The sequence below is a fragment of the Plasmodium malariae genome (assembly GCF_900090045.1).
Source record: "Plasmodium malariae genome assembly, chromosome: 14".
NCBI lineage: Eukaryota > Apicomplexa > Aconoidasida > Haemosporida > Plasmodiidae > Plasmodium > Plasmodium malariae.
In genome coordinates, this window is record NC_041788.1 from 1,163,123 (window position 1) to 1,185,928 (window position 22,806).

The window sequence follows — 22,806 nt, forward strand, 5'->3', positions numbered from 1 at the left end:
AAAAAAGAAATTCAAGTATTCTTTAAAATTTTTTTTTAAAATATCATTTTTGCATAATACTCATATTGCGTCGCGCTTTTTTTCTCCATTTATATGCTAGAATCAGCAGGTGTAGAAAAAGGTGCATATATATATATATATATATATATTCTTATTTTATAATTTACGTCTTAATGATATTTCATTACATGCATGGCTATATTTGCATAGTCGCAATTGCAGTAGAGTATATATATACGTGTAAACACATTTATGTGCATATTTATTCATCCATACATCCTTGTTTTAGTACGCTCTTACAGTTCACATATTTACATGTATTATGTATGTATTATTTTTATGAAGAAAGAATAACAGTAGTTTAATAGGTACGTGTATATATGCATATAAACACGTGCTTATTCTTTTTTGTAGTTTTTTTTTTTCATCCATTTTTTATGTTTAAAATTTAATTTCTTTTAATATTTAAAAAAAAAAATTTCTTTTTGAGGTCTTTTTTATATTTTGTATTTTTGCAAAAATATACCTCTTAGAAAACGTTGAAGTTTTCAATTCTTGCAACAATCTTTGCGTTTTTCACGAATTTGAATTTATGTACACAGCCTTTTGTCCATGCAATAACTCTATGTTAATTTTTCAGTTTGTCAAGGAAAAAAAAAGTAAATTACGCTAGTACAATTTTACTTTTTTTTTAAATGTCATATGCTTTTTACTGCACTTCTAAATAAGTAAACACCATAAACAACAAAGTCGATAATTAAAAAAAAAAAATTAAAAGGAAAAAAGAGTAAGAGAAAAATCATATTTCCTCTCCAGTGATATATGTGTTCATAAACACACAACACATATCTATACTTCATACACATTGGAATGACGTCCAATTTGTACGGTTCGTAAAACTCGTACATTTAATTTTGCTTTTATTTTGTTTTGCTAGTTACACGTACACATAAAAAAATAAAAAAAAAATTGAACTATAAAAAATAAAGCTGAAATGTAACAAAAAAAAAAATATGAAATTCATAAACTCAGTAAAAAAAATACGAAATTCATAAATGGAGACATTAAAAAAAATGCTGCAATATATTAAGTTGAAAAATAAAAATTAAAGTGATAATATACTATTATTTGTTGTAAGAAAGAAATTTATTTTTTTTTGAAACGTAGTCGAGAATATGTGTAGACATATCACTGTCTGTATCGGAGTTACTTTCATTTTTTCTGTTTATATAATCATTTTTCATAGCCCCCTTTTTCTTTTTTTTTAACTCTGATTTAACATAAGTATTCAGGACATCTTTTAAACTCGTATTAAACCATGCAAATAGAGGATGTCTATTCATATTCAAGGACTTATTTAACGCATCATAAACATTATCAGATGTTTGAAAAAATTCTGCATATTCTCTTTTCAATAAATCTATAATGTTGTAATCTAAATACCCTCCATGGTTATACAGCTCATCTTTTTTAATTTGTTCTTCTATATGCAAATCTAATTTCCTTACTTCAGCTTTTAGTTTTTCTTTTAAATAAAGTACATAATTTTGTGAACTGTCTAAATGGTAAAACTCTACTAGGCACATACCTAAAGACTTACAATAATTTTCATCTTCTATAATTACAACTCTTTTAACTTTACCAATATTCTCACAATGTTTCCTTATCAAAACATCATTTATAAAATAAAGTAAATTTAATAACAATAGATACTCTACTTTTTGTTCTCCTCCTCCTTCTATGTCTTCGATTGCTTGAGGAGCACCAAGAAATAGGCATGGATCTATTCAACCCAAGAAAAAAAAAAAAAATAAAATAAAATAAAATAAACAATAAACAATAAACAATAAAAAACGGAAAGAAAAAAATACAGAACGGACGTAAAAAAAAAAAGAAAATGACATATGTTATACTATTCACCACAAAGCTCTACATTTATTTGCCATTTCATTCAATGAATATGAACATACATACACGTATAAACATACAATCGTTTTGTCATAAAAGAGGCCTACATAACAGGCATGCAACTGTGTGTTAAACATATGTAAAAGCGTGTATTAAGCCATTCCTGTTTTGCTTAATGCGCTTAGAATTTATAAATATATATACATATATATATACCTTTTTTGGTGTATGTTGCTTTTGCGCCGCTCAACTTTTTATATAAACTTTTTCTAGACCTTTCATACAATTGCTATAGTTTAATAGAGACAACAAAAAGGGAAAAGATAAGAAATTAATGGAATGGAATGACAAAGAATGAAAAAGAAAATAAACGATATTTTTTACGTGTAAAAATTAACACATAATTTTATCGTAACACGAATTTGCGTTTATTTTACTTCTTTCGGTTTGACAACTTTTTCGACTTCCTTTTTTTTCTCTTCGACTTTTTTTTCAATCGTGCCCTACAAAGGGTAATTTTTTAAATATGTAGAATACTGTTTAATGTGGTAAAAAAAGGGGGAAAGAGTGGAAGGAACAAACATTACAAATGAAAAAAAAAAAAAATTTATACATATGTTTATACATATGAGTATAATTGCGTATAAGAGTGTACATATATGTATGTATGTGTGTGTACACGTTTGTTTGATTGTTTTTACGAATGTATATGTGCATATAAAATTCCAGTAAGCATACCAGGTTGTCTGCCTCTAACCCTTCATATAAATCTACTTCATCTTCATCTAACTTAAAAAAAAAAAAAAAAAATGAGAAATTACAAATACAGTTAACTTCTCACTTATTTTATTTGTTAATCATGGCACTTAACACATTTTTACATTTTTTTTTTTTTATTTATTTTTTTTTTTTGCATGTACCTCTGAATAATTCATGAGTAATAAGAGTAATCACAAAAAATAATAGGGAGGTAATTTAAATTCATACACATGTGTATATATAAATATATACATACATACATACATATATGCATAAATAAGCGTATGTGTATACACACATATATACACTTATATATATATTAATATACGGCTCAAATGCGCTTTCATTTCATGTTATTCAGTGCTCAGTCAACAGACAATATATTATGAATACTCCATAAAAGCAACTTTTCCAATATTAAAAAAAAAAAATACACAAAAATATTTACCTATAAAAATTTTTTTGCTATAACAGTTGTTTAAACAAAACTAATAAATATTATTTGTACCTTCACATTTTATATCTTCCAAAAAAATATATATGTTTTATATCTTTTCAAACATATTACCTTCTTTTAAAAACATTGCGTTCACATATAAACCATACAATATTGTTGAACAATACGAAAAATATGTACATGTATACATATAAATAAATATATATAATATATATAGAGAGAGAGCATATAAAATAATAGTCCTGTAAATAAATGAAAAATAGTACTATATGAAATGATCGTCATACGGAATGAAAGTTTGTTCACAAATTATATTCTGTAAAAATATTCCACAATAGATACATATATCATATATATACGTATATATAATACATATGTACGTTATATATATTTGTATACATACATGTAGATCTACGTATGTCGAATGTACGTGAAATATATAAATGTAGCATAGAATTCCATGTTTTTTCTTTTTTTTTCTTTTTCTACATTTAAGTATTAAGGATATTCCTAGTGACTCACGATATATTTCGTCATGCAAAAAGAAAAGGGGAAAAAATTAAACAAAATGAAATATATCAAAAAATAAACGAAAAGTAACGAAAAATATATGAAAAATATACTAGTATAAGAAATATAAATGTAAAATTAACAAAAAAGGAACAAATAAAAAACAATAGTAAAACGAATAAACATAAAAAGGCAAAAGGAAAGGCAAACAAAAAAAAAGAATACTCAAAGAATAGCCTATACTACTTATGGTTAGGGGTCATGTTTCATACGAAAAAACGCAAAAAGTTTTCTACAAAAAATAAAAATATATATTATATACGAACTGAAGTGATAAAAAATAAAAGATCAAGAAGCAAACAAGAAAGCAAGCAAATGAACAAACGAACGAACAAATCAGAAAAATATATAAGAAATAAGAAAAAATGAAGGAATAAAAAAAAAAAAATAAAATATATATATATAATATATATATAAAATATGCAAAAAAATAAACAAAAATATAATTAAAAAAATTAAGGAAAAAACATTTTAGCCGAAACTGTAACAAACAGTTATATTTATAAAAACACACCATTTTAAGCAAATCATTTAATCCCTCATATTTCATAATTTCACTGCATTCATTATATTTTTTATTTTTGTTCCCGGTTTTTTACTTTATAATTATTTTTTTAGTTTTAATTTTTTACTCTATATTTTTGTGAAATTAAAAAAAAAAATCATGGATAAGACCTGGAGATGTAATTCTTGCCTAGTTGTAAATGCTGAAAATGCAGAGGAATGTGCATGTTGTATGGAAAAAAGGACTGATGATACAATAAAGCAAATGAACGGCTCTAGTGTAACAACAAATGGTAACGTGAACAACGATAGCGATTACGATTGTAACAATGTAAGCGATAATGAAAAAAATAAAAAAAAAGAAAATGAAGAAGATTCATCAATAAATACAGATACACTTGTTCAAGGGAATGATACCAATGCAACTGAAACTACCAAAAATAATGACAGTAATAATGATGAAAATAAAGAAATGTTTGATGGTGGGGGATTTATACCGTCTGTTAAACAATCATATGACAAACAACTAGCTAACAAAAGTGTTTTTTTATCGGGTATTACTAATAATAAAACTATTCCAGTTAGTAGCAAAAATAATGATGAAAATAATAATATCAAAGAGAACAAAAATTCACAGAATTCTTCAGGAGAAAAAACAAAAAAAGGAGCAACAAGAAGTAAAGACAGAAAAAAAATTGATAAGAAGGAAAGACCTCCATCCACAAGAATACAACCAATTAGAAAATGTACTCAAAAAAAAATTTGCTACAAAACTTAGTCCGCAAAAGATAGCATCAACAGAAAAAATGAGATATGAAAAAAAAAAATAAAAATAGAAAAAAGTAAAAAAAATAAATATAAATAAAAATAAATAAATATAAATAAATAAATATAAATAAATAAATATAAATAAATAAATAAATAAAAAGTTATACCACTTTAGGAAATGTACACCCGTTAATTTTAAATTCATTTTTTTACAATTTCACTTGCATTTATTTATGCGTACGATTATGAATCACAGTTATTCCTTCGTACTTTCATTTTTCTATCGATCCTTCCGTCCATTTATTTCTTCTATATTTCTATATTTCTATATTTCCATATTTCGTTGTTTCCATATTTCTGTATTTCGTTATTTCAGTATTTATTTATTTCCATATTTCGTTGTTTTATATTTATGTATTCGTTGTTTCCATATTTCTTTGTTTCTATGTTTCCATGTTTATTTATTTCTATGTTTATTTCTCGCGTTCTTTCCTTTTTTTTTTTTTTTTTTCGCTTCATTCCTTTTTATGTAATTAACAAGAAATACCTTTATACAATTTTTTAATATTAATTGTTTTTAATTACATTTATGAATACCTTTTCATATACACGTTTAAACGAGCACGTGTAAGCCTATCTTACGTAAACACACGTAAATCCCATACATAAATAAATAATACATGCATACACATACATATATGTATGATTATATGTGTGTTTGTCTGTATGCGTCGGTATGTGTCTTGTGTACAACATATATAATATAGTGTAACTGGTAAAAAAATATACTAAAAATGAAATTAGTTTATTTTGCCTTTTTTTATTTGTAATAGAGAATTTATATTGCTCCTTTATATGATAACACCTCTTTTTTTTTTTTTTTTTTTTTTAATACCAACTAATGTACGTGTGTATATTCTGTTTCCGAAAAAATTAAAATGTTGAATTTTTTTTTTTTTTTTTACAAATATTTGTTTGTTTCCATTTGTGATGAAAAAAACAAATAAATGGAAAAATAAATAAAAGAAAGAATAAAAGAATAAATGAATGAAAGAATGAAAAGATAAAACAAATACTACAACAATCCAGAAGACAATATATGATATAATTAAATGTTATCTTGTTTAAACATTCAATTTTTAAGTACTGTAGAATGGTTATTTCTAGTTTACTTTATGTTAGTGTTCTTGGTAATAAAAGTAATAAATAAATAGAGAGTTCACACTATAGCACTTTTATTCTGTCTGTTCGCTTCTTTTATGTTTCTCCTATATTGCTGCCTATATGTTTCTGTTTTTGCCGCTGCTTATACATTTGTATTTTCATCATAGTCTGAACTTTTGGTTGTGGGTTTTTTGTCATGATATATACTTCGAATAATTTTAAAATCAACTTCTCTTGGCACTTCGATCGGTTTAAAGGTATCGATAAAGAAATTCAAAACGTAGTAGTTACTCCCCATATATGTTACAAATGTTGGTAACATGAAGAGACCAAGAACATAAATTATTTTCGCTCTTTTACCTTTTATGTTATTCATATTTGGCTTATGAAAGCCACTATAAAAGAAACCCATCATACATTCAAAAAAAAAAAAAAAAAGGAATAAGAGGAAAAGGAAAAAAATAAAGGTTACTAAAAAATTGTTCCTTAAATATGAATTTATAGATGGTGATAGTTTCGTAAATTACTTCGCAGTACGGGGTGGAATAGCGTAAAATTATACTTTTAATTTAAAAATGCTTTTTCTGTGTACGGGTACATGGGCATACACAGACATATATATATATATAATTATTTATTCGTACGTACGTGTATATATTTTGACCCTTTCTGCAAGTTGTTACATCATTTGTGAAAAGCATTTTCTCCTTTTATCGCCTTCCATTCGTGCACAATTATTACGAGAGTAACATGAATTTTACTCCCTTTTATTGAAATACGAACATGGAATATGAGCATACATGTTACGTACATACATACATATATGAATACATATATATTCCTATATCGATACAACAAATGTAAAATAGCGTTCATCTAATAAGTTATTTATGCCTCCTGCATTTAACTAGCTCCTTTTTTTCCTTCCGGGTTTACAAACTTTTCATTTTTTAATATAATTTTTAGCTCTCAGTTTTTATCTGACAATTTTTAGCATTCACTTCTTAGTTCCCGATTTTTAATTCAAAACATTTTTTTTTTTTTTTAGCCACCTTTCTTTTTATGTGTATTTTCAGCTTTGTTCATAATTTTTTTTTTTTTTTTTTTTTTTTTTATAAGTACATATTCCTCTATTTTTTTGTTGCCTTTTTGATAGACAAACCAACGTTTTTTATTTCAGTTTATTTTTCACAAACGATATTCGTTAATTTGTAGCTGGTAAATATATTACACCGATCTTTTGTGATAAGCTATTCCGAAAAAAGTAAAAAAAAATAAAATAAAAATAAAAAATAAATTGAACATTCAAACGTGAACACATAGCACATATTGCATACTACGTACTACTTATACGTACACATAAGCCATTGTCTGCTTCCTTCAAAAATGATGGAGGAGAAAGATAACAGAAGTACAACGCATTAAGGGAAATTGGAATACTACAAGTTCGACAATTCACTAGTAACCTTAAAAAAAGAAAAACAATAAAAAAAGTAAAAAAGAAATGATAAAAAGGTAAAAAACAGTTGATAAAAAGGTAAAAAATAGTTGAAAAAAAAATGGAAAAAAAAACGAAAAACGAAGAAGTGAACAATTTAATTAAACTTATTATGTCGGAACTTGAAAGTTCAAAAGCATATATTGAGAGGAAAGGAATAAATGGAATATACGATGCGAATGAGGAAAGGATACCCTCCAAAAGTTATAGTGAAATTTTATCCTGTATTAACGAGAAATTACACTTTTATCAAAACCTGAGTGGTTATGTGGATAAGAGGAATGAATGTGATGAAAAGGAAGGGAACGAAAATAAGAGGGACGATAATGATAGGGACGATGATGATAGGGACGATGATGATAGGGACGATGATGATAGGGACGATGATGATGATAAAACATCGAAAAGGGAAGGAGAAAACTTTTTTGGTGAATACGAAAAAAAAAAATGCGATTTATATAAATTAAAAAAGAAAGAGATTGCAGGATACACAACGGAAGGACATGCAATAATTATAAACAATGAAAAATTTTCCAAACTTTTTATGAATTATGATGTGTCTAAGGAGCTGAAAAGAAGTAACAAAGATGACAATTATAACTCCTTGAATTATTATGACAAGCATAAAGAGCTTATGAATGGAAAAGAGGAAAAAACTGGAAATATTGAAAATGGTTATTTAAGTGAAATATCGTGTTCAAGTTCAAGTGTTATATCACTAAACAGTTTTATAAAAAGTCAAAAAACACAAAGAATAAATAAAAATAGAGAAACATATGTGAAACATAAATATCATGACAATGCATTTGTCAGCCATAAGTTATATTCTTGCAGTGACTGTTCCTCAAGTACTTTTAGCTGGTATGATAAACAGTATGATGATTTATTCTACTATACAAATTTACTAAAGGAGGACAAGCACTTGAAAAAAGGAAAGTCCAAATTTAGGTATTTAAAAAAAAAAAAAAAAAAAAAAAGGGAAATGGGAAAGGGAATGGAAGTGGAAGTAGAAAATGAAACGGAAAAGGAAACTGCAAATGAAGCGGAAAAGGAAACTGCAAATGAAGCGGAAAAGGAAACTACAAATGAAGCGGAGAAGGAAACCTCTAATGAAGCGGAGAAGGAAACTGCAAATGAAGCGGAAAAGGAAACTACAAATGAAGCGGAAAAGGAAACTACAAATGAAGCGGAGAAGGAAACCTCTAATGAAGCGGACGAGAACTTGCAAACATGTGCGGAGAGGATCCAGTCCCCCTTTTACAGTTATATCTATTTTAAGTACAAAGAAAAGGGAAAAGAAGAATTATACCCTGTTTTTATAAACACTGTAAATGGGAAAAAAAAAATATGCAATTTGAAGAAAATTAATAAATATAGTCAAAAGCATCATCCTAATGAGCAGGGAGATATAAATAAATACGAACTAGATAGTAGTTTATTTAGTTATAAAAACTGTAAGCATCTGTCATCCGTTAAGAGTGAATGTATTAGAAGCAAACATTTCAAAAATAATCAAACTGTTGACGCCTTGAAAAGAAGGCATTTTGACTTGGATGAAGTAACCTAGTAAGAGCCCCAAAGCATCGAATATGCTAACATATGTATATGTGCACATATAGACAAAAAGCGATGGGTGTGCATATTGTATTAATGTAACGTTAACGTGAAAGAACATTTAAATAGGAAAAATAAAGCACATCTTCAAAACATCAATAATGAAGAAAGCAAAAATTAAGTTGTATTTGATTCATTATAGTATAATAATTTTTACGAATTTTCTCTTTTCAGTTCCATAGACAAAATTATTCATCAGTTGGAAAATTTATCAAACCCGGATAATCGAAATAAGAAGACAATAAATTACAGTGATCATTTTGCTAATTTTGTTAAGAAAAATAAAGAATACCTTAAAAGAGAAAAGTATCTAAAACGTCAAATTTTTCTATTTAGCATAAGTTATTACCTATAACGCTTGCATGTATATATATATATATATATATATATATATATATATATTCCCCTATATGCATATATCATCTGTACAGTTTTTGTATATCCTTTTTTAATATGCAGCAATTTTTCATTTAAAAAACTGTGTGATACGGAGAAAATAAAGTAACAAAGCAAAAAAAAAAAAAATTTTGAGCACTTAAGCAGTACAACTTGGAATTATCATGATTTTTATATGTAACTCCCCTTTTGCTATAGGTTAAAAGTAAAAATAATTGGAACGGATGGAAAAATAATAAAAAATAAAAGCCTTGATAATGTTCTTATAAATAAGGTATCATTTACACATTTATCAGCTCATAATACAATTTTGAACATCTACGATATATTATGCATATATGTATTCGTTACTCATACTAATTCTATTGTATTACATTTACTGCTTTGAATTTCCCATGGTAAATTTTTTTTTTTTTTTTTTTTTACCATTTTATTCATGCATAGAATAAAACCTTTGGGGATTTAGCGAATCGATTAGGTCATTCTTTTAACATTCCGAAAGACAAAATAGAAAAAATTAAAATGTTCTTTGATGGGGAATTATGTGATAAAAATCTTACATTTGGTAAAGCTTCATATAATAAATTGTAAATATGTTCATAATACAAATTTATTATTTATGAATTTCTTTTCATTTCTTTTTTTTTTTCGTATTTTTCTTACCTTTCCTTATAATAGATAATGAAGAACTGGGATTAGAGGATGGGTATCAAATAGATGTGAAGTTCCCCTTAACGGATGTAACAATTTTTCTTTTGCTTCAATCTATTTTTTTTTTCTTTTTTTTTATATATTTATGCTGACCATCTTGTATATGTTATTTCTTTGTACACATATTTTTGCTGTCAACAGAGTAAATTTTATTTGTGCATACTACATACTATTGTTTTTCATCCCTTCCTAGGAAATTACGTGTAACGAGAAAGACTCAAGTTGTAGTGACGATTCGTACGTACTTTTTTTACCCGACTCATATGTTATTGATTAGGTACTAAGAAGGAAAAGATTTTTTTCTGTTATGGGTAAAAAACGAATTTCTTAATTTTAACCCTCTCCCACGTTCATGTTGTTCTTTTTTTTTTTATAAGTTGATCAAACATTGAGTTGTGCGCAAATTTTTGAAGGATAAAAATTAAAAAAATAAAATGAAGCATACAGAAAATAGCTCCACTCGTGATGAGCATTATCAGTATTTTTAAAAACTTATGTCAAGGGATTGTTTAGAAAAAGTATCACTATATATATATATATATATATATACATACATACACGCACATGTATAATTAACAAAAACATTGTATACCTTTTTTTATCATAAAATAATTACATATTCAAACATTTAAAAAAAAAAAAAATTAAGGAGAATTCAAAAGTAATAAGATAACCTAACCTGAACATATATTTTATATATAAGTATGGAACACTCAATATTTTTATGAGCATTATACTATAAACCCGCGTACACACATTCACACAAAAAAAAAAAAAAAAAAAAAAGGTAAGGTATATGAAGTAGCACAAAATGTTACGATAAAATTTTGCGTACATCAAATAGCTACCATGGCAATGATAATTATAGGAATAATAATAGTAATAACGATACGTAATTTTGCCTATATAAAAAATGAGTTGTATATTACATGTACATATATACTTGTGGGCTTCTTACAAACTATTATGGATTACTTCTAACCCTTTTCTGGTTTTTCCAAATTCTTTGCACTTATTCTGTTTAAAAATCATCCACTGGCAAATTCTGCCAGTCCTGAAGTGATTTCTCGCTAAATGTACATCTCTTCGTAAATTTGGAAACTTTTAATATTCCAATAAATGCATATTTACAATTTGTAATATTATGAACCTGCTCAGGAAATATGATATGATCATCTGGCGTAACTTCATTATATTTTATTTTGTATTTGTTATTATCTATTTCAATAATGGTATATAATGTAGTTTGTTCTTTTAATAAATTGACTACTTTTTGCATAACTAATTTTGGGTCAAGATTAACATTATCTAAAACGAGTTTTATTATTTTCTTATTGTTATCAATGCTTTTAAGTGTATTTAATTTTTCTAACTTTTTTTTATAACATATGTTAAAGCCTCTTAATGATACCATATGTTCTTTTTCGGAATCAGAATCATCGCTGGAAGGAAATACGTTAACATTATTCATATTGTTAACGGGATTATTTTCATAATTACCCCCCATTTTTATTTTAAGCAAATTTTTTTATTTTTTATATAACAACAAAAAAAAAAAAATATAATAAAACAAAACAAAAATAAAGCTTTCAAGTGAAGTTCTACTTTTATAAACACAAAATGCCTCGTATATACCTATATCTATACATATATACGTATATATATATATATATATATATATCGCTAGCACAAAACATATACACAGTTTCGAAAAAAAAAGGAAAAGTAAAACACTACTAAAAAAAGCACATAATTATTTTAAAGGAAGAGTTACTATACTTTTCAGTTTTCCATCTTATTTTTATTTCTTACAATATTAAAGCTTATATTAATTTTCATTGACTCTTATATGTTTTAAAACTTTTAAGGTCTTAACAGGTACTTTTTTTTTATGTTCACTGAAGTAAAATTTGTTTAAAATGAAGAAACGAAATGGAGTACATAATATAGGAAATTTAAAACATTTAATTGGAAATATTTGCAGGCTATGCATATGGTATATTTTTATTTGGGATACATACATTTTTATGGAAGACTAAGTTTATTTTTTTTCATCTTTAAAATTATCCTTAATTTAATGCAACGGTTATTTATAAAGCCTTAAGATGCGTTTATTATACATATATATATATATATATATATAAATGTATAATATGTCGTACGTTATACATGCTATATTTTTGACAATACGAAAAAGATGTAAATTTTTTTTTTTTTTTTTTTAAACTTAAACGTTTCTTCGCTTTAAATTAAGCAAATAGCATATATATATATATATATATATATATATATATATATATAAATTAGAATGAAGATCGTATTCTTTTAATGAACACAAAATATTATTGGTGGACTTTTTGAAATAATAAAATATAAACTTCGAATATATATATTTAGCATATGTATATATATATTTAACAACAATGCGCATGTATATTTTTTACATTACTGCGAAAAAAAAAATTTGGTTGGGCTTTCATAAAAAGAGCTTAAAGTGTATTCCTAGAGGAGAGTGTATAAAATAAATATTATACTAAGCAAAATGTACTTAAAAATAATATAAATGTATATACGTATAATATACATATATATATATATATATATATATATATATATATATATATATATTTCTGTTATATATATTTATATGTACATATATCTATATGTGCATATTTTTTTACTATTAATAATTTTTCATCTGTAAGCCTTTTCAATAAAGCACAAATTAAACATAAAAAAAATTTCAGCAAAAATATTTGCAACGAACATATTTCTTATGACTTTACGTTTTTTATTTAAAATTTTTAAAACTCTATTTTAAATTTAAAATAGCTTTATAGTGTTTAAATAGTATGTACAGTTTATTTCTTATGTAAAATTTATTTAAAGAGAATAAAAAATAAGTAAGCAGGAAGCTATTTTACTTGAGCAATTTTGTTAAAGGCAACTTTTTTTTTTTCCTTAAATATCATGGTAAAATTTTCGTAAATTCCAAATTTTGAAATGAGAGTTGTCATAATAAATGTTAACTGACGTTTACATGTACGCGCGTATGTATATGTTTTAGTGTGCTTTTATGTACGAGTGTATGTAACCCCACCATCTGAAAAAGCTAAATAACCATGAAATAAAAAAATATAAATTAAAAAAAAAAAACACTGTTGTTACTTTTATTTATTTATTAATTTTTTTTTTTTTTTTACAAAATTTATGTTGTATACATTTAAAATTGCGTTGTTTCTTTAAATTTTTTAAATGATACATAGAAAATGTAAAATGGCGCTATACATACATATGCGTACGTATTTACATACACATATATTTGCATGCATATACATGTTCTTATGTATTTGCAAAATCGCATGAACTCACTCACAGTCATATATGAACACCTCTTTCCTTTAGGAGGACCCAAATAAACCTAAGAAAAGAACGTTTCGTACGTTTCATTACAGAGGTGTAGAATTAGATAAACTACTAGATTTAAATCAAGAAGAACTTATAAAACTTTTTAGAGCCAGGCAAAGAAGAAAATTCAAAAGAGGAATTAGTAAAAAAGCCAAATCTCTTTTAAAAAAATTAAAAAAAGCGAAAAAAGAATGTGAAGTAGGAGAAAAACCAAGACCTATACCAACACACTTAAGAAATATGACGATTATACCTGAAATGGTAGGTTCAGTTGTAGCTGTTCATAATGGAAAACAGTACACGAATGTTGAAATCAAACCGGAAATGATTGGATACTATTTAGGTGAATTTTCAATTACGTATAAACATACGAGACATGGAAAGCCTGGTATTGGTGCTACTCATTCTTCTCGTTTTATTCCCTTGAAATGAAGTGCACAAGGATGTGCATGTATATATGTATGCATATATATACCATTTCGCACGCATTAATATATGTATATATTACATATATACACATTCAACCACGCTCCTATGGGTGATTGCATTTTATAAATATATCATTCAACGAGCATTTAAGGAGTGAGCACTTATGAAAAAGAAACCTTGAAGTTGCGAGAAAATTTACGCGTATAGACAACATGCATTTATTTATATAATATATAAAAATTGCATTTTATTTTTCACAAAGCTTCTTTTTTTTTTTTTTTTTTTCTTTTTTTTTTATTAATATAATTATATTTATAATTTTTAATATAATATTTTAATTATCATATTAATAAAGACTTGTTAACTTGAGTTTTAAAAGTATAAAAAATATGAAAAAGCACAAGTGTTCAATACTTAAAATAAAAAAGTATTCTAAACTTCACTGCATATTAACATTAAAAAAAAAAAAAAAACATAAGAATGAATTAAATTGCGAACTGCAGTTAATGATTATGCATAAGTAGTCATTGGGCACCCAGATATATGCCCGCCTGTGTTGATTGTACTCATATATGTACACACTTATATGCATATACATATACGCGTAGAAAACTAGTGGGCCACAGCAAATGCAACCGGCACGTGTGCCAGCCAGCGTATTAAAAAATTACAAAAAGATGGTTGAGAAGTTTTTCTGCTGAACAGATAGACATATGTCCGATTCTCTCTTTTTTTTAAAACTTAAAATATTTTTTAAAAAAGAAAGAAGAGAATCTTCTTTTTCCCAATTCATTTTATTTGGATCATTATAGAACTCATGAGGTTTATATGAAGAATCATTATTAACACTGTAGTAATAGACGTTAGAATAATATCTTAAATTATCACATATGTGATTGTTAAGTAATATTATTTCATAAAAAATATGGTTAGCCATATATAACTCCTTTTTGTTTAAAGTATTCATATTTATTTGGTACTTATCTGGTAAGCAACTTTGTAAACTAAACAGATTTTTTTCTCTCCTATTTGGTTCATTTCCATCTCTTTCAGTGCTGCTATCCTCAGTTGACATTCTATTAAATTCATCTAGCTTCGTGTTTGATTTTTCAAGAACCAAAATACAGTCATCTTTATTTTCAATTTTTACATTACTTAAAATTTCATGGCATTTCGTATCCTTCTTCTCTTCTTGTATATAACGTACATTTAGCAATTTTGCATTTTGCTCTAACATTTCAATAATTTTATTTTTATCAAAATTTTTCTCCAAATTTTCAAAACAAAAAAAATCGTTTTTAAATTCCATGTTCATAAAAACTGGAGCTGAAATAAACATTGCGTCATGTAACTCATTTTTGAAATAATTTAATATATCATACACTACACTTAATATATTTATAGATATATTATAAGAGGTTAAACATCCAACACGAAGTAGCTTTTTTAAAAAGGATATAACATAATATAATGGAATCATTCTGTTTTTTATTGATGTATATATTATTTTTAAAAAACTTGTACCATCATAATAAAAACTCACCGGCATAATCAGCTCAAATAACCTCTTATAATAGTCTGTGTACATGTTATCATTTAATTTTTTCTCCCCATCAAGTTCGTCGCTATGGTTCTGGTATTCACTATTGTCTATATTGCCATCATATCCAAGGCTATGGCACTCGCTTCCATCCATATTGCTATCATATCCGAGGCTATGACAATCGCTCCCTTTCATACTGCTATCATATTCGAGACTTTGAAACGCGCTCTTATCAATACTTCTATCGTTGCTACTTCCCTCAATGCCATCCTCATCTATCGTATGCATATCATCGTCTCCTTTTTTAGAATAATTACCAGATGAAGCATTTCCCTCCTCAATATGCTCAACACAAATTAACTCCTTCTCCTCATCATAAGTAATATCATCAAGGACTTTATTGTTTTTCTTTTTTATAATTTTTTCACTTTCCTCATTCCGTAAAATTGTATCACCTATTGCATAATGTCTATCAGCTTCTTCCGTACACTGATGCTCTTCCTCATGCTTTATTTCATAGTTTTCATTTCTTTCCCTATCTTCATTTGCTTCCGTTTTTTCTTTTGTCCTACCCTGACTGTTCACTGTAGAACAATTCCTCTCAGTCAGTAAATTTCCAATATTTAGTTCTGTTAAAATATGAAAAATACCTGGCAGTGCTGCCAGAGATACATACAAATTTGACGCAGAATAAAATGCATAATTAAAAAAATCGATTAAATAATAAGGGTTATTAGTATAAGGAAATACATATAATGGAATAAAATGCAATAATTGCAACATCATAGTATATTTATGGTTATAGGTTGTTATAAAATAAAACCAACAATTTGCGTATAACCTAGCATAAATCTTATTATCTATATTTATATTTATAAATAAATTATTTTTTCTTTCTTTCATTTGACATTCATTCTTTTCTTTCCTTCTCTTTTGTATAATCATGTCGTCATATTGCTCTACAACATCCGACATTGTTTCCTCATCGCTGCTGTTACTCCCATTAGTTAAGTTACCACTCCGCAGAAAATTATAATCTCCATCACTGCTATGTTTATTACTGCCAATCTTGTCATTGCTACTCTCATTGCTATCTGAGGAAGAAGAATCTGAGGACGAGTGCACAATGGTGTCATCGCTTTCGTAACTACAAAACATTTTACTCTTCTTATAACTGTTGTTTCCACTTCTGTTACTATTGTAGTTTTGTCCATTTTCCCCCTTTTTTGGATTCTTATATTTTCTTTTTCTCGTCATTCTTTTATCCTTTTCGTCTAAGAATAAAAACATATCATCAATTTTACCCTTTTTCATAAATGCACTTTTTTTAATATGAAAACTTTGTACCTTTTTATCAGGTTTAATGGAATTAATTAAAATGCTATAAATGAACGAACTTGTGTTGTCATTATCTACGGTTGTGTCTTCCACCTTTTGCGCTATTCTTTCTGCCTTGGGTACCCTTTTCCCTTTCCGACCAAGGATTAAGCCACTGTTATTAGAAATGGCACTACCGCTACTACTACTGCTGCGGCTACTATTTGCACAGTCAATAATTCCATCACACGTGTTTCCATCTCTTGCATTTTTTCTATCCATACAATAGATTTTAAAAATTGAGAGGAAAAAGTAATTTAAGTCATAATAAAAACATAAGTAACTTTTACATATATGTTTTATAGCGCTAATACTCAGATTTTGCATTTTTAGTAAATAGACAGTAATACGCCTAAATAACTTAATGGGGAAACTTTTTTCCTTTTGCTTTTTTTCTTTTTCATTATATTCTATGCTACTAGTATGTTCTTCTGGTCTTCTTGTACTAACATCGTTATTATTTCTATCTACATTATCAACACTGCAATTTGGGATATTATCAATAACACTTTCATATATTTTTGATTCCAACTGTAAACACCCAAATAACAAAGACAAGCTCTTTTTTAAAAACAATTCATCATCATGACTTAACAACTGAAACAATAGACTTAGGAATTTTTCAAAGCATTCGTTTAGCCACTTATCATATTTTGTGAACACCTTTTTTTTATTACGTGTTTCCAAGATGATAAAGTCCTTTTTGAAAAATTTTTTTAATTTTATGTTGTCCTCATCACAGCTGTTTTGTTCACTCTGATCAGAGCTAGTACCATCATTACTATTATTACTATCACTACTACCATTAGCGTCATCGTATATTAATTTTCTTTTCATTCTCTCACTATACAGTAACACAAACAACCTTGTTAAACTATTTAAAATGCATTTCTTACTTTTTGCATTTTGCAAAACGCTAAACAGAGAACATATCTCATTTATGACTAAAGAGGTAGAAGAAAAACTACATTCATCCTGCTTCATTTTATTAAAAATGTTTAATTATGTGGGGGTAGGGAAAAAAAAAAAAAAATAAATAAATAAATGAACACATTCCCAGGTTAATCAAAATGGTAAATTATAAAGAAAAATTACCGCATGTTTTATAATATGCTTCTATATATGCTTTAAAATGTTCCAAATTAGTGATTTCTCTGCTTTTTTTCTTTTCTCTTTTGTTTTTTTATTTTTTTTTTTTTTTTTCGTTTTTTCTGATTTTTTTTTTTTTTCTCCTCTTAATTCTTCCGTTTTGTTTTAACCAGATAACATTTTTTTTTCTTTTTTAAAAGGCATAACGCGAAATTATATTTCTTCAGATTACTATTTATGTTATATAGAAGTATGTATATAAACAATGTAAATATGCATATATGCACATATGAATATGTAGATATATATATATATATATATATATATTGAATGTAAAATAATTCACCAAAATAAGTTACATGAAAATAAAAAATCGTCTTTACCATGTTATTCTTTTAAATAGGAATGTATTTCGTGGTTACAAAGGAAATGCACCAGGAAATAAGAAAATGAAAAAAAGGAAAAAAATATGTAAGAAGAGCAAAACAAAGTTAGCATAACGGAAAAGTCGAATATCTATACTTCTGTAAAATATTTAAAATGATGTTCTCATTTGAACATAATTATTTGTTTTAAAAATGTACTCTTAAAAATTTTTCGCACAATATCACTTGTATAATTTTTTTCTTTTTTCTTCTTTTCTTTTATCTTATTTCATCTTTCTTCTTTCTTCTTCTTTTTTTTTTTTATTTATTCATTTACATAACAGTTTTGTAGAACAAAGTTTAGTAATACTAAGGGAAATAAATTAGGAATGTAAAAGCAAACATGCGAAATGTAGGAGCGTAAGAAATGTTAGAAAAACGTTAAAGTAACAATTTTCTGTATTCGAATCTATCTTTTGAAATGTTAAAATATTTTGAATAGTTGCAACTGTCCTTTAACCTTTCTACTTCGTTCTTTTTTGTTATATATTTATGAATTAAAATTTTTTAAATAATGTTTTTGTCTTCCAAATAGTTGTATCAAGAAAAAAAAAAAAAAAAAATTCAGCAGATTTTTATGATTAAAATGTAGTTTTAAAAAAAAAAGAGAAATGAGCACGTTACGTAAATACATATATACGTATATATACATGTATATATCTATACATGTATGTACATACCTTATGACAAAGAGATGACATATATTAAAAGGGTATAACATATAGTTTTATATGGATCCTTTAAAAATACATAAACACTTACATACATGCGCGTATGTATATATATAATATATATGTGCATGTAAATGGGCATAATTAAAAGTAAATTTTACAACTGTCCATAACAAATAAATAATTAACCAATTAAATGAGATATCATGGTAAAATACATATAAAAGCCGAAAACATATAACAACACACATAAACTCCAAGAAAGCTAGTGTATTAAAATGTACTAAAAAAAAAAAAAATCCTAAATTTTACGAAAAAAAATAAGATACAACATAACAAAACAAAACGTAGCACAACTATACGTTGCATAACCGAACATAGCACAACAATACAGAAGAGCAAGCATTTAAATACAAGTAGAAACATTAAACTAATTTAAAATTTTATTTTTAGTCAATGTATTCATTCACATTTTAGCTGTCGCCCACAAGGTAATCATATATGTGCATTAAATAAAGAGTAAAACAAAACGACAAAAAAAAACAAAAAAAAAAAAAAAAAAAACCAAAAAAAAAAAAAAAAAAAAAAAAAAAAAAACCAAAAAAAAAACCAAAAAAAAAACCAAAAAAAACAAAAAAAAAAAAAAAAAACAATAAGTAAAATTATTTTTAATTTATTTTATATAAAGAAGATAACCTTAACAATATAACGTTTTTTTTAAAACATATGTAAATTCACATATAAGTAATACACATTTTGCATATATATATATATACTTATATATAGGGGAGTATGTGCAAAAGACCCAAATTCTGTAAATACATTTTTGAATGTTCTTCCTACACCTTTAACAAAAACTCGTTCTCGTCACCCATTAATTTTCCTGAATTTAATTTTTTTTTGCTCTTAATATGGTCATGTGAGTGCCTCAAATCATCTAAACACACCTTGGCATCTAACTGAGCTAAGTAATCTCCAATAGTCCACATAAAACAAAAAGAAAAAAATATTAACAAGTAAACTGAAGAACAAAAAATTAGTCCTACCTTTTTATCTTGTACTATATACTGTAAGAATTTAGAAGCTTGATGAATAGTAACAATATGAGGGTAATTTAAAATATCTATTAACAGAAATGTTATTAACATGGTCATAATAATGTTATTCACAATTAATAGAATTATTGTAGATCTTATTGACACAGCATGTTCTTTTATTACCCCGTAGCACCCAACTAAACATATTATAATGATTACTATGCCATAAAATACTGACAGTACTAGTAAATTATAAGTATTCCTTTGTTTACACTCAATGAACCCAAAAACTATGACTAAGAATGAGTAAATCAACGGTACTAGGTACAAAATAAATGCTGCCACTCTCGTAGATACACATTTTAAAGAGCTCATTTTCTAAAATGAACAAACATTAAATTTGTATGTATATATATGTGTGTATGGGTGTTGGGGAGGTATAGGTAAATATGAGGATTTACGAATATGTATTGGTGCATATATGTATGAATATGAATTAGTGCACTTATTTATGAATATGTATTGGCACATTAATTTATGAATATGTATTGGCACATTAATTTATGAATATGTACTGGTGCATGTATTTATGAATATGTACTGGTGCATGTATTTATGAATATGTACTGGTGCATGTATTTATGAATATTTATATAGGGGTATATATATTTGTACACTCATCCCTGCCCACATTCACGCATATATTTGCATTTACACTGTGTAGAATTTTAGTATTCCTATGCACGTAAGGAATATTTTATAATAGCAGTTTTGTTACAATTAAGTAAATTCAAAAAGACAAAATAGGAGGTAATTCCTACTCTAGTATAAATCCATATACATATATATTTTCAATTAACGCACAAATTTATTAACATAATAAAATTTCTAAAGTGCCAAGCATAAAAAGGTGCATTTAAAATTTATGATCACAAATTCACAGTGAAGAACTATTAAAACAATGAAGCGTTAAAACGTTAAAGATTAAAACACAAAATTCGTTAATTTGTTAGAAGCAAAAACTTTAAATTAATTTTATTTTATCTTTTTTTTTTTTTTTTCTCTCCAGTAAAACTATATTATTTTGTTTTTTCATATAAAAAAAGAAAAAAAAAAAAAAAAGACAGGTATACATATAGTTATATGTATAGGCAGTATAAGAGGACTTTTGAAAAATTAACATATATATATATATATATTTATACGTGTGTGTAAGCATGCAAATTTGCTTGTAGGTATAAGCTGAAAATGAAAAAAACTCCCTTTCAACTTTATAATAATGTTTACAGTAGTTACATGTAGGTAATAGAACTTCTTACATTTGTAACATGAGTTGCATTGTGGGTGGTATAGTACCCTTGTTTCTTTTTCTTTTTTTTTAAAAAAAAATATAAACTTTGCACATTACAATGTTTATACAATAAGGGCAATTTGTGAATATTTATCAGTTTAATTTGTGCATTCATGAATAAATTTATGCATTGTGTACGTATGTATATACATATATATACATATATATATATATATATATATGCATATATAACAACTCATTAACAGTAAATACAAAATGAGTGGCACTTTTTAACTATGCACAATATTTACAGAACAAGTAAAAAAACAGTAATTATTGTAGACATGTTGCGTGCACTAATAATGTCACTCATGTAAATGCACAAATAATATTTAAATTCTTACACGCCCTTGCAATATAACATATTTATCACAAGTATTTGTAGTTATGTAGCAAACAATTTAATGCTGTGACAAGGAAAATATGCAAGAGGCATGTGGAACAACTTGGCATTATTCTTTTCAACAAAACGCACAAGCGATTTGGTTATACTTTTTTGAAATTTTTGCAATTTATTAAATGTTATAATTTACTAAACACAGTTCATGTACTACTACAATTTATTAATTCTTATCGTTAAAAATATTCACTTTTTACTTTTGCTTTTTCAGTTTTTTTCCTTATTTTTCATTCTATTCAAATACCTATCAGTCAAACTTTTTAGATCCTTTGTCCAAGTGTTTATATTTTTCAGTCATTTCTTTAGGGATATATAAATGTACGTATCATTAATTTTTTGTCGTATTAAATCAAAACATTTCATTGTTTGTTGTAAATGTAAATTATTCAAATATAATAAACGAATTTATAATTTCAAAAATGGTGAGTAACTTTTAATATATATTATTGTAAAAACTTACACTATAAAAATGTTGAACTTTTCAGAAAAAAAATTAAAAAGTAAAATAATGGTTATACAATTTTAAATGATGAAAAGACTTACTCAATATGAAAATACAAAATTGTTTCACAAAAATGTGACTTTTTTTTTTTTTTTTTTTTTTTTTCTTCAAGTTGTATTATATTCCATTATTTCGTAAATTTACAACTGTAAAATTTTATTTTTTCTAGCCTGGCAAAATAACGTGCGCGGAAAGTGCACCATGTTTCGTATTTTTTGAGGGGAC

The 22,806-nt window shown here is 26.0% G+C and overlaps 8 protein-coding genes across 8 annotated transcripts; 3 read left to right on the forward strand and 5 right to left on the reverse strand.

The window, feature by feature from the left end:
• Positions 1-1,124: 1,124 nt before the first annotated feature.
• PmUG01_14034000 (conserved Plasmodium protein, unknown function) lies at positions 1,125-3,251 on the reverse strand (the record flags this gene model as incomplete). Its single annotated transcript, XM_029007897.1, has 5 exons — positions 1,125-1,783; positions 2,125-2,197; positions 2,346-2,411; positions 2,647-2,693; positions 3,236-3,251. 5 exons carry the CDS (start codon positions 3,249-3,251, stop codon positions 1,125-1,127), a joined length of 861 nt encoding a protein of 286 aa, XP_028864241.1.
• Positions 3,252-4,358: 1,107 nt separating this feature from the next.
• Positions 4,359-4,976, forward strand: PmUG01_14034100 (conserved Plasmodium protein, unknown function; the record flags this gene model as incomplete). Its single annotated transcript, XM_029007898.1, has 1 exon — positions 4,359-4,976. The coding sequence occupies one exon, from the start codon at positions 4,359-4,361 to the stop codon at positions 4,974-4,976; it is 618 nt and encodes a 205-aa protein (XP_028864242.1).
• A 1,296-nt stretch (positions 4,977-6,272) lies between these two features.
• PmUG01_14034200 (conserved Plasmodium protein, unknown function) lies at positions 6,273-6,542 on the reverse strand (the record flags this gene model as incomplete). The annotated part of the gene is made up of 1 exon (XM_029007900.1): positions 6,273-6,542. One exon carries the CDS (start codon positions 6,540-6,542, stop codon positions 6,273-6,275), a length of 270 nt encoding a protein of 89 aa, XP_028864243.1.
• Positions 6,543-7,689: 1,147 nt separating this feature from the next.
• PmUG01_14034300 (conserved Plasmodium protein, unknown function) lies at positions 7,690-10,626 on the forward strand (the record flags this gene model as incomplete). The annotated part of the gene is made up of 7 exons (XM_029007901.1): positions 7,690-9,194; positions 9,417-9,548; positions 9,702-9,743; positions 9,837-9,912; positions 10,083-10,203; positions 10,317-10,378; positions 10,543-10,626. The coding sequence occupies 7 exons, from the start codon at positions 7,690-7,692 to the stop codon at positions 10,624-10,626; spliced, it is 2,022 nt and encodes a 673-aa protein (XP_028864244.1).
• Positions 10,627-11,370: 744 nt separating this feature from the next.
• Positions 11,371-11,856, reverse strand: PmUG01_14034400 (conserved Plasmodium protein, unknown function; the record flags this gene model as incomplete). Its single annotated transcript, XM_029007902.1, has 1 exon — positions 11,371-11,856. The coding sequence occupies one exon, from the start codon at positions 11,854-11,856 to the stop codon at positions 11,371-11,373; it is 486 nt and encodes a 161-aa protein (XP_028864245.1).
• Positions 11,857-13,319: 1,463 nt separating this feature from the next.
• On the forward strand, positions 13,320-14,189 carry RPS19 (40S ribosomal protein S19, putative; the record flags this gene model as incomplete). The annotated part of the gene is made up of 2 exons (XM_029007903.1): positions 13,320-13,322; positions 13,755-14,189. 2 exons carry the CDS (start codon positions 13,320-13,322, stop codon positions 14,187-14,189), a joined length of 438 nt encoding a protein of 145 aa, XP_028864246.1.
• A 664-nt stretch (positions 14,190-14,853) lies between these two features.
• PmUG01_14034600 (small ribosomal subunit nuclear export protein, putative) lies at positions 14,854-18,090 on the reverse strand (the record flags this gene model as incomplete). Its single annotated transcript, XM_029007904.1, has 1 exon — positions 14,854-18,090. The coding sequence occupies one exon, from the start codon at positions 18,088-18,090 to the stop codon at positions 14,854-14,856; it is 3,237 nt and encodes a 1,078-aa protein (XP_028864247.1).
• Positions 18,091-20,130: 2,040 nt separating this feature from the next.
• PmUG01_14034700 (conserved Plasmodium protein, unknown function) lies at positions 20,131-20,703 on the reverse strand (the record flags this gene model as incomplete). Its single annotated transcript, XM_029007905.1, has 1 exon — positions 20,131-20,703. The coding sequence occupies one exon, from the start codon at positions 20,701-20,703 to the stop codon at positions 20,131-20,133; it is 573 nt and encodes a 190-aa protein (XP_028864248.1).
• Positions 20,704-22,806: the final 2,103 nt, after the last annotated feature.